At 40.0% G+C, this 12,367-nt stretch overlaps 1 protein-coding gene across 11 annotated transcripts in view; it reads right to left on the bottom strand.

Annotated features, from left to right (window-relative positions):
- The window catches only part of BLNK (B cell linker), a 130,261-nt gene that overhangs the window by 44,024 nt on the left and 73,870 nt on the right, over positions 1 to 12,367 (bottom strand). For 2 of the 11 annotated variants that reach the window (XM_020794986.3, XM_020794988.3), the window contains exon 1: positions 10,660 to 10,842. The exons of 6 other annotated variants lie outside the window; for them this stretch is intronic. In XM_020794986.3, coding sequence (XP_020650645.3) covers positions 10,660 to 10,706 — 47 coding nt within the window. In that variant the 5' untranslated portion in view covers positions 10,707 to 10,842. Of the gene's footprint in view, positions 1 to 6,988; positions 7,154 to 9,980; positions 10,154 to 10,659; positions 10,843 to 12,367 lie in introns of those variants that run through there. 3 more of the 11 variants (XM_020794987.3, XM_020794989.3, XM_078391313.1) reach the window with 3 other exon arrangements.

Raw genomic sequence — 12,367 nt, 5'->3', positions numbered from 1 at the left:
GCCATGAAACTCACTCAGCTGACTTTTGATCAGACACCATCTCTTAGCCTAACCTATCTCATAGGGATGTGAAGTAGGTTAGGCTAAGAATTTGACATTACAATGGAAGAAAGGAACTATGTACACTGCCTTGAATTGCTTGGAAGAGAAAGAATGAGAATAATAATTAAAAAAACAATGTTCCATCCATATGTTTCCTACTCATTTCATCTAAATCTAAAAGTCCAAGAACACATTGGTTAACCTAGGCTGGGAACCACGGAATTGAAAGCTATGATGCAGCTATTTCCCTTCTCTCCTTGACAGATCTTTTGGGGAAAAGAAAAAAGACAGAATGGATGGGAAAATACAGAAAGATTTAAAAAGAAGGATGTTTGTACTTCCCATCAAATCTTATTTAGAAATAAGTCATGGTAAGTATATGTTAGTGGGTCAAAAATGCTACAGCCAAATTGTCAACTGGGGCTGATTGTAGGGATCAGAAACCCCCCCCCCCCCCGTTTCAGCACTGGCTGCCAGACCATGCATGTATATTTCCAGTATTCTGCTATGAAACTCCACATTTTTAGAAATATACATATACATGCTTCTGTTAGATAGGAAGCAACTGACCTATAAAGCACATCATGCTAGTTTGAATGCCAAATCCAATATCTTTTCTTTTTATTTCCTGCAAACGTGTTGCAGTTGCTGCACAGAGGCTGCTTTAGACTGCTTAATATTAGAAATGTTGTTATTTATGACAGGGCCAGCTTAAGACATGTTGTGGCTTGAGGCATGCAGAAGTCCCCAAGTATCAGGCAACAAAACGGTGATTAGATTGGCCTTTGAAATTTCTGTCAACACTAGTACCAGGACAAGATATTCCGACAGCGTTCATGTACACCCCCATCCATACTGTGAATTTAGAGCATTCCTCACTTCCCCAAAGGCCTGAATGGGGCTCTTGCCTTGCTTCTGAATCTGAACAATTCCTCTCATAGACTGACTTCCAGAATCTTATGCTGGCATAAAATGCCAATGCATAAAGTGTAGTGGCAAATTCTCATAATTAAAAAGTCCCCTCTGCTAGTCATTGGTGTGCACTACTGCACGTGACGTATGGGAAACGTGTTAACTTTTTAACTAATGGCAATTTGTTGCTGCAATTTATTTTGCTGACATACTTAGCTAACAGGATGCTCAAGACCAGACTTTCCATTAAGAAAAAAGGTGGAAGGAGCAATGGGAAAATAAGAAAGAATTGCAAACAGAATACAATGGCATCTAGACCTCCCACACATAGTAAAAGCCTCATGTGGAAGCACCAGGAAGCAGCTTCCCCATAGCAGTCATGCTTGTTCACAGTGGTCCTTATGTGCATTATGGTTTCACTTATGCTGGAAATTTCACCATGTCGTTGCATACCCGAGAGAGATATAGGCAGCTAGCTCTTGAGAACATTTACTTTTTTGGGCCACAGTGCCCAGAATCCCCCACCAGCATGCCAAGTGGTTGGAGTATTCTAGAGTTGCCACCGAAACAAGTCAATTTTCCAGACTTGCCGACCATTCTGGGATGGAGGCACACCTTTCAATCTCTCAATCAGATTTCTCCCCTAAAATGTTTAGAGAAAAGGTGCTTGCTCTTCTCCAGAATACATTTATGTCTCTTACTGTGCACAACATTGCGAACAAGGAGCATGAGTGACAGCTGTAATGATGTCCCTAACAGGTTGGGTGCACTTTTTCCCCTTGAAAGCTTGTTGCAACCCTTGGCTGTTTTGGAACACTCACTTTCAACCCTATTCTACTGAATCAGTAAAGAAGGAATTGTCACCTTTTACCTGCGTTTATCCCTCACTTCCTGTTATGCCCTTGTTTGATTCTATAAATCAAAGGAGCTCCTGCCTTCCTCTTATAAGCATCCTTCTGTTTCAAGTTTATTATATTGTTAGATAAGCCTACCAGTCACTGGTTTCTGATTCTGTAAAATTAGCCTGGAAACAAGGGCAAAGGGCAAGCTGAACAGCACAATATAAAACAAATGTGTCAAAAGAGGTGAGCAGGTTCTGTTCAGAAAGAAGAGCTGGGGCAAGTGGGGGTTAAAAAGATCTCCTGTGTGACAGGTTAAATAGTTTGTTGAGTGCACTTTTGGGATGACTGGGAACACCCAAGACAATAAAACCTCTTTTCAACTTTCAGGCACTGTAAGAGTGAATGGGCCTATTGCTCTAAGCAGATTTTTTAATCATATGCTTCTGAAGGAGATAGGTCACTAAATGAATAAATATGAGACAGCAGAGGGGATTAAAAAAAAATCAGGTCATCTTCAGCCAGTGTCTGAATAGAGAGAGACTAGTGGTAGAAAGAGGCTGTGTGCCCACTCCCCCACTCCAGGTTGGATTACAAACTCTCTGTACCATACCATAGTCAGTGGAGTATTATGGGAGCTCTCCTACAGAAAAATATTTTGTTTCATCCCTGGCTAATGCTTCAATTGGTTACTTTGTGATGTTAATTCATGGAGGGGACATTTAAGACTACATTTAATTTTTGTTGAGACTCTTTTTTTTCTACAATGCTACACTAACAGGAAATATTACCCGCTTTTCACACAATACTGTACCTCTATAAAAACATGTGAGGGGGGAAAAAGATAGTAAACAGCAATCACAAGTTAACCTTTACATGCAAATAATAGACAACATTAATCAGTACTCTGTAATATTTCTGATAATGCAGCATATTTAACAATATTGTGCTGATACACAATGGATACACATTTTAAATAGATTCAGTTTGTTGTTTGCATTTTCTTGTTCTGGTTGCATTTTTACGTTTGACTATAATTATGGAGTTCTGGCTGGATAGCTCAGTGGTTTAGATATCTAGCTGTGGAGCCAAGGTTGGGAGTTCAATTCCCCACTGTGCCCCTATGAGTACAGTCAGCCTGTATGGCGTTAGGCAAACTGCATAGTCCCAGGGTGTCCCTAGAAAAAGAGAATGGTAAACTACTTCTGAGTAAACTCTACCTGGAAAGCCCTGAAAACAGTTGCCATAAATCAGATTTGACTTGATGGCACATAATTATATAAATATGTATCTCATATTCCTAAAGGCATTTGCTAATCATAGGAAGGATACTTCTATTTTTTACTTAATGGCTACATGTGCAACAGAAGAATAAGAATATTCAATAAAAACAATTATTTCAAGGGCATCAAATAAAAATGGTAGTTCAACAGAACAGAAAAAAAGAGAAATAATACAAAATATTGACAAGAGGTGGGGTTCCTTACATTGATGAAATACTAATCCATACCAGATCTTCCCTTGAAAACATATTTCCATGTAGAATGAGAAAAGTGATGTAAGTCAGTAGCTCGCAACTTTATTCCTACCAGAGAGTTTGTATGTCATCTAGAATTCCATGCTAGTTGAGGTGTCTAAAAGTTGAAATCCAAATTTCTGGTGGATGAAAACTTGAGAACCACTGATGTAAAAGAAGCATAAAACAGAACATGACATGTCGATGTCATGTATTTTTCTTACCATCACTTTGGTAAGTATTGGGGTGTTTATTCTTATCCATGTTCTGGTTCAGCTAGTCACAAACATATAGTTGGCTTGGTATCTGACCATTTGGTAATTTTTTCTTAGAAACTTAATTTTGCACAATCATGTGATATTAATTGATTAGTTGAACAGCAGACAATTAATCAGCTAATATAAAAGTTCTACCTTTTTATTTGCTAACTCTGTTTAAAAGTGCAATATTGATGAATTGTAAATTATTTTTTTATTTCCAGTCAACTAATCATTTGACTAAGAAAAACAGATATAAAATATTACATATAAAACAAAAGTACCAAATTTAAGAGTCATATGCAACATTCCTAAATCTAATGTAAAAATTATCAATTGTTTAAATGTGATCTATGAAAATAACCAATATTTAGAAATTTTGCAACTTGTTCTGTAATTAAAAATGTTTTGTGCAAACCAAACACACAAGAACACAACAAAATCTCTGTGGATCAAGGCCATACAGGCTGACTGTATTCATAAACTTAATGCTATGATGAAAATTATAGTGCAAAAAAAGAAAAAAGAAAAATAACAGATACATCTTTAAAGAATTAAAAGAATAACCAGTAATCTTATATAGAGTCCTTGTAATTCCACCACCCAAGTTTTGAAGGTAGACACTTAAATTGAGCCAGATAAATAATAGTGGGGTTTTTTTGGTTGGGGAGATGTCGGAAACTTTAAATAAGGCATACAACTATTGGAAAACAGATGGAAGCAAATCAGATGACTAGGGAATAGGAGGTCCTTTAATAAAAGTTTTTAATGGCTGCAAACCCCTGTTACATAATCTTTGGTGAAGTAGTGAACTAGCTACAGCTAGGGATGAAATTGTATTTAACTGTTTTTTTTTTTTCTCACAGAGATATACAAAAGATCCAGCAGTAAAGGCCTTGAAACTGACTGGAGTGCAAATCTGAATCCCATAAAGAACATCAGGAGAGCAGACCAAAGAGCTTACAATATGGCACACACTGTCCTAGTGCCAAGCAAAGGACTCCTTTCAACCTGCCGGGGCCTCTTTAGGTGCACAGCTATTGTCAATGATCCTTTGGATCATTCAATACCATTCAGTTCCCCCAACAATGACCAGATGAGGACCCCTCATGTACATCAGCCCGGAGCTGATGGTGGAAAAATCCTGGCCACACTTTTTCCCTGATCAAGTTATACAGATTTGGGCAGTGGTGTCGAACTGTGGCCCTCCAGATGTTCTTGGCCTTCAACTCCCAGAAATCCTGGCCAGCAGAGGTGGTGGTGAAGGCTTCTGGGAGTTGAAGTCCAAGAACATCTGGAGGGCCACAGTTCGACACCACTGGATTTGGGGAACCAAGGTTACTAGTTGCCAAGCAACCCAATCCCCAAATAAGGTCCCACTTATTTCAATGGGACATGACTCTAAATAACTGGGTTTAAAACTGTAATGTGAAAGGTTGCCAAAACAATTTCTTTTCAGCATGTGTAGTTCTATTAAAGTAAAAAAGGATCAAGCTTGTTATTAAGGTAGACAGGTGCTTGTTTATATAATGAACTGGCTAAGAAGAAGCCAGAAGATTGTGGTCTATACTAGTGATATACAGTCCAGAGGCTATCATTAGACCTGATCACAAAGATGACAGGAAAATAGCTAAATATCTGCTGGGCCAGTGAGACTGGTTAAGTTCCTTTCCTTTAGCTGAAGTATCTACATACACAGGCATTGTTCCAGTCCTGAATTCACCATTAAGCAAAATACTGTAAGTACACGGTTAGGGCATCAACAAGGGAAAGGTGCACCACAGGGTTTTTTCAGTGCTGGATTTACCATGGACTATGGTGCGAATGATGCACCCTCCTTAACAAACCACATCCAATCAGATCCCTCAATTCCCTCTATCCCACTAGAACCCCAAGAAAACCACCTCCTTACTTAAGGTAATTGAGAATGAAGCAGTAAAAACTAACATGTATAAAGACTCACCTAGTGAGAAAAACTCATGTTTTGTGTGAAATGATCAGTCATCATCATCACTTGGTGTATTATTATTATTATTATTATTATTATTATTATTATTATTATTATTATTATTATTATTATTATTATTATTATTATTATTATTATTATTATTATTATTATTATTATTATTATTATTACACATCTATATTTTGGGAGGTTCTGTGGGGATAAGATTAAAAAAGAACTGCTCGTCTTTTATACCTACGGGCTCTGCACTATATATGCAAACCAAAGAAGTAACAGACACTGTTAAAAACCACCCCCAAAAGGGTTTTAAGCTCTTGTTCTGAGTTTTTCAGTTTACAAATTCTGACAAAATCTGCCTACATTAATCAAAGCATGAAAATGCAAGATTTGGCTGCAAGCTGATAATTTGATTTTACATATGATTTTGCATATGACACGTCGTTCTTTTTTGGTCACATGCTATACAATTAAATTACCATATTTTCATGCATATAATGTGTACAGTAAATGTTTTCCCCCCAAGCCCTGGGACCTGCCGCATGTTATGTTTGTAGGGGGCACCATGATCTTTTCAGTACTTAGACCCTCTAAAGTTCTGTATTGTCTCTTTACAGGGACTGTCATTGTTGTATGTTTAATAAGAAAGTATGGCCAGTGTCCCAGTACATAATATATCAGGAGCTACTCTGACAGGAGTAATGGGTAGTATGTAAGTGTCAGAAGTTATTCTGACAAGTAATAACTATTTGATTGTGTTTATGCAATAAAGTATTAGCTTTACTCATTATGTTAAAGGCTAATAAATGAATAAGCTGGACCAAACAATTGGCACCACCCTGACAACAACTTAAATAGATAAGAAGACCCATACTTGATCTAACTAAAAACCAGTTCAATCCTTCAGAAAAACTCTCATTTTTGAATATGAGATACTGCTTTTACATCCATGGTTTAAAATGCCAAGAAATTATCTGACGTTGCTTTGTAATAATATGTCCACATTTCCAAAAAAATACCAAGCTTTATGTAAGGAGGGCTGCATGAATCTTGTCAACAATCTTGTCAGTAGTCAAGACGGTCTACAGAATCCCCTCTTGTACTCAGTGCCATTGACAAACTGATACCAAGCAAGGGAAAATTGCAGAGTTTAACTCCTTTTTCTATCAGTTAACCACGTCTTACTCAAACACTAAGTAATTGTCATGGCTACTTTTTGATACAAATATATGTATAATGGCATTATGATGTTGATATTCATGTGGTTTTAAAAATGCTTTTCCCAATTGCATCCAAACTAGAATTTGACTTTTTCTTACAGGAACCATGCACTAGGTAAGTGAGAGAGCTATATATCATAACCCCAAGATCTCTTCATTAGGGCTTCTCCAGACAGGGCAAAAGTATGTGTAAAAGTGTTAGTTTCTGCACTGTTTGGTTTCACACTTTTTCTGCTAACCTGACAATGCAAAGACTTGATCTGGTGTCTTGAGTGACTTTTCCATGTTTGTCCCTCTGCTTCTTTCTCCTTTTTTGTCTTTTCTTCAGGTCACATTTCAGTTCACTCTGAGGATTTATTTTGATTTGTTCTAGAGTCGGAGTTTAAACTCAATGGCACTTTCAGCCAGATGGTTATTTCCACACTAGAAGTTTCCAATTACAAACATTTAATTACCCCACAAACAATGGTTCCAGAAATGAAGTTTCAACATGGATTTCAAAGTATTTTTGTAAAGTGCTTCCTAGATTTCCTGGAGAGAAGCGTTCTTTAAAAATGTAATTTCGAACAGTGAAGGCTAGACATATATCCAGGTAAGACCTCTTGCTACTAACCAGGACCAAGTGCGGCCAATTAGGTGGTACTTCAGCCTCTTCTAGATGTTCCTTTAGTCACTCACATCCAGGTAAGACTCCATAAGTGTATGCATAAAATTTGGGGGATAAGCATTGCCCCAATTTGCTTCACTTTTATACTTGCTTCCTTTGAAGCTGAACTATATTTGTCATTTGGCTTTAAGCCATGTATATCACAAGCAACTCCAGAGATGGATCTTTCTCAAAAGCATCAACAAAAAATCCTTAGAAATAAGCAGAAATACTCTCTCTAGGCCTAGCAAATTAGCCACAGCTGCTTAAAATTGAATGGAGGGCAAGTGTGGGACTTGCGGGAGCATATCTTCCTGTGTACACCTACCCAATCATGAAGATTTGCTGGGGAAGCCTTCCTCTGAGACTGGCACACCATGCAGAGATGGATGAAGGTTTTTTTTCCCTTTCATGGTGGCATCTAAACCGTGGAATTCTCTTTTCATGGAGACTTGATCGGCACTGATACTGGTTTCATTTCAGTGCCAAATCAAACTATGGCTGCTCACCAGGGCCTTCACATTTTAAGGAGATTGACTTGATAAAAATTTGAATTATATTTATTTAGTAGGTTTTCGATATTATGTTTGGCTTAATAGTTGTGAATGGTTTTAATAATCCTAAATGTTTTTAATTCTTTAAATCTTTTTATAATAATTTCTATGTTTTGACATTTTTAAATTATTTTATTTGTTTGTAATAATTTTTAAATAATTGTATTTATTTTTATATGATATAGGATTGGGTATGCATATTCTAAATAAATGAAATAAATGTATTTTTCACATTAAGATATGTTCCGCAAATGTTGCATATAGCTCACTCATTATATAACATACAGTGGCTTGGGTCTCTGGCTGCAGAGTCAGAGGTGGAAGTTCAATTCTCCCCTGTACCTCCTTGAGAGGGGCTGGACGATGATCCATAGGGTCCCTTCCAGCTCTGCAGTTTAAAGGTTATTAATATTAATATTAGAATAGCAATTTTACTTCATACTTCTACATAAAATAGTTGTGCCTTGCTTTTTCTCAAAGGAGTTCAGTGTGGATAACAACAAGAATAAAATTAATAGTGTCAAACAACAACTGAAACCTTGCTGGAGAATACCTGCAAACAGAATATTAACTGTGCAAGTGGGAGGCTGCCCTTTGCAGGACTGGGTGCTCGACTGATTCTGCAACCACTATGTGACTGGTGGCATGATGGACAAGCTACCAAAGCAGGAAAACTGCTTATGTGATGGCACATATGTTTTTCTTCCAATGGGATTGTGGTTTAATGGAAAATAATTCCTCACTCTGCTTCCCATGAGAAGAGCCAGCGATGGTTGTTGTAGGTTTTTTGGGCTGTTTGGCCGTGTTCCTTTGGAACACGGCCAAACAGCCCGGAAAAACCTACAACAACCAATGGATCCCGGGAAACCACTTCTGAGGGAATGGCAAACCACTTCTGAGTACTCTATACCCAGCCAGAATTGACTTACTGGTACATCATCATCATCATCATCATCATCATCATCATCATCATCATCATCATCATCATCATCATCGTTGTTGTTGTTGTTGTTGTTGTTGTTGTTGTTGTTGTTGTTGTTGTTGTTAAGTACTTAAGGGGAAAAAAGTCTTCCCACCCAAGCTTATTTAATTCTAATTAATTAAGAAATACTAACTCACAAATCAATATCTCCCACTTTCTTGCTAACCGTGAAAGCCAAGTCTGTCTCTCTGGTCCCAATTTGGCATACTTCTATAGACCTTACTGTGACTGACAAGATTCCACATAACAATAATTCTGACAAATAATACTTTAAAATGTGAAAATCAAGTAAACAGAAGAGCGTGAAAAAACGATCAGACAATAACAACACAGAGGGCACAATCTTGGTTTTTGAGTGTGTGCTTCACAATGATGAAGAGGGTCTTCCATACATGATGCAACTTCTGTTTGTTTCAATGGCAGCTAAAGAAGAGAACTTTCTTCTGGACTGCACTTAACCTTTTCCTGTATAATATACCTACAATTTATGGAGATTTGTGCAGTTGTTCATTTACATGTTTCAATTCCAACTTGGAAGCCTTGGTCCAAAGAAGCACAAAATATACTTGGTGAAAGGCTATCAGAGCCAAGTTGTTATGTAAAAGTGATCTAATGTCCCTGGACACATAAGCTTGGGTATACCGTATATATGCTGAATGGTTTTAATTGGTTTTAGTTACTTATTTTAGAAGTGCTGAAAGTTATTTTTATATTATTTTTATAGCTACTGTTCACACAAACTGCTTCAAGATCTTGCTTTCGGAAATAGTATACAAATACTATAAATTAAAATAATAATAATAAATAAAAACTTTGGCATGGGATCAAGACATAATGCATTTGCTTCAGCAGGAAGCCCCAGTAAAAACAGTAGCTAATGTTCCCCATGTAAACAGTGGAGTTGTTCTAAATCTCCTTACTAAGCATGCAGTCCTTCTGCCCACCAGCCTGCCAACAGAATCTTCTGGTCTTGTCTTTACAAATCTGAAGTTGCTACAAAATTTGTCCACAAATTCTGTAAATAAAGCTGCTGCAAAGTTTTACAGTACCTGTGCATAGTCTCTAGACAGAGGCCCTTGTAAGTCTCCAGGGAACAGCAGGTCGTTAAGACAGAGCAGGTCCAAAAGCCAAAGAGTCTAGTGGCACCATTAAGACTCCCAAGCTGTGTCTAGCATGAGCTTCCGCGGACTTCCGTCCACTTCGTCGGATGCAAAGCTAACACTGCTGCTGGCGGAAGGGCAGGATGCCTATTACCCTGCGCTACATTTCCTGTATGAGCGCTCAGGAGGAAATCAGGAACTTTACGGTGTGGTTGGGCCATCGGTTGGCCTTTTATGACCAGCTTGTAGTCAGCTGATACAGCATCTCCCAGCATAGAGGCTTAAGCAATGGGGCAAGATTTACCAGGTTAAATATTTGCCTGTCCTACCGAAGCGCGTGAACCCTGCCAGGAAAGGGGAAAAAAACTGCAGCCGTATCTCCAGCCGCACAGATCTGAAGGAGTAGAATCCTATGGAACCCGAAAGCTCACGACCCCAACGCCCCTGGGAATCCTTTCCCGACGGCGTGACTGACAGAGAGTACCAAACCTATCGCCCAGGTTTCCACGATGTGGCTTAGAAGGAAAGAAACGACTTCTGATTCATAAAAGGGGATGATAAGAGACGCAGAGGAGAGAGAAAAGAGCCGTGGGAGGTGGTGGTGGACAGGACCCAACTCAAATCGTACCTGAATTTCTGTCCTGCGGGCACCGTGATTTTATTGAACCTGTCCATGCGCTCCCCTGCCGATCGCCTCCGAGTCAAAAGGACGCCTGCAGCTTCCTAGTTCCCTAGAGAGGAAGTGTGGGGAAGGCGGGCAGTTGATCTGAGAGAGAGAGACTGAAAGAGAGAGGATGGAGTTCCCTCAGGATTGTCGAGCCAGCCCTCCTCTGCTCCTCCACCCGACCCGCCCGCCCGCCTGCTTTCTTTCCTCCGCCGGGGAAAAGCCGCCACACACGATCCGCGGGGCAAAAGAGGCGAGCCCGCCGCGTGTGCCTGAGGAGAAACGAAGCAAAACTTGCCCGAGCGCCCGGGCAGGTTTCATGTTTCGGGTCTGTCATGTGACGAGAGCCAGCTTGGCTGGTAAGAGGGCGTTTGCACGAACTTGGAGAAGAAGGAGAAGGAGAAGACCCACGCACACCTCTGGGGCGTGTGAGGCACCCCCGTCAGCGGCTGGAGTCCTTTCTCTGTGGGCTTTCCTCACGCGGCCTCGGGCGTTTTCCCTCTGACTGGAATGCGGATTGGGACGACTTGCCTTGCCTTTCCCCCGCCTGGCTGACACCTTGGTGTCTGTCAGGAAGAGGCGGCTTGTCAGGCTGCCTACGACTGGGCTTGCCCACTTAGTGCGAAGAGGGTGCTTTCTGTTCCTCTATGCTCCACTGTTTAGTATGGGCCATCAAGTCGCACCGACTTGTGACTGCCCTAGTAGGGTTTTTAAGGTAATGTGAGATATGTAAAGAGTGGCGTTTACAGTGTTCCCCACTAGAGTTTTCATGGCGGAGCAGGGATTTGAACCCAGACCTCCTGAGTTCTAGTCCATTGCTCTATCCACTACATCACACTGGCTGTCATTCAGTACTCAAGGAGTGTGCACCTGTCTATTTATAAATCTACACCAACTTCCTTCCAGTGAGCTCAAGGTGGCATACGTGGCTCTTCCCCCCCACCCTGATTTTATCTTCACAACAACCCTGTGAGGCAGGCCAGGAAGAGAGCTTGTGACTGGATGAGGCTCCTCTGGTGTGTTTCATGCCCAACTGCAGGTTTCCCAATACTGTACTTAGTTGAATACTCTAATCACTGTATGGCATCAATGGAGGCAAGGACATGGGAAGGGATCTTACCTTCTACCAATTCTGACCAAATAGAATGCTGGTCTTGACCGGGCTTTGGTCTGTGCCAACAAGGTGCTTCTTGATTTCCTTCTCGAGAGTGGAAGTGATCCAGGCAATGGCAGGGGGATGAGGACCCTGCTTTAGATCCCTTAGGTTCATCTCATGTCTAGGTGTCTCCCTGGCATGGTTCAAGTGGGCCTTAATTGTCTTGAAATGTTCATCTATTCCCACCATAACAGGCACATTACATGTAACAGACAGGTACACTCTGTTAACAGCTGCAAATAGATTGTTAATTGGTATGTTCATATAGCCGCTCATATGTAATGTTCAAGGTGTGTGCTCTGCATGCTTGTACAGTGATTCACATGTAATGGGTTGTCATCATACAGCAATTTGTGTTGTTCACAAACTGCTTTGAACACATGCATACTGTATACAAGTTCAAACAATGGTTGTACGCACGTTCTGAAAGCTATGAGAATCTCTCTGACCATGACTTGTTCTTGCACTTTACCTTTTCTTAGTATTCCTGTAAAGGCAACCAAGCTCCCTTTCTAA

Source organism: Pogona vitticeps, chromosome 3 (genome assembly GCF_051106095.1).
Source record: "Pogona vitticeps strain Pit_001003342236 chromosome 3, PviZW2.1, whole genome shotgun sequence".
NCBI lineage: Eukaryota > Metazoa > Chordata > Lepidosauria > Squamata > Agamidae > Pogona > Pogona vitticeps.
Note: the sequence above shows the minus strand (reverse complement) of the source record. Positions and strands in the feature narration are given on the sequence as shown.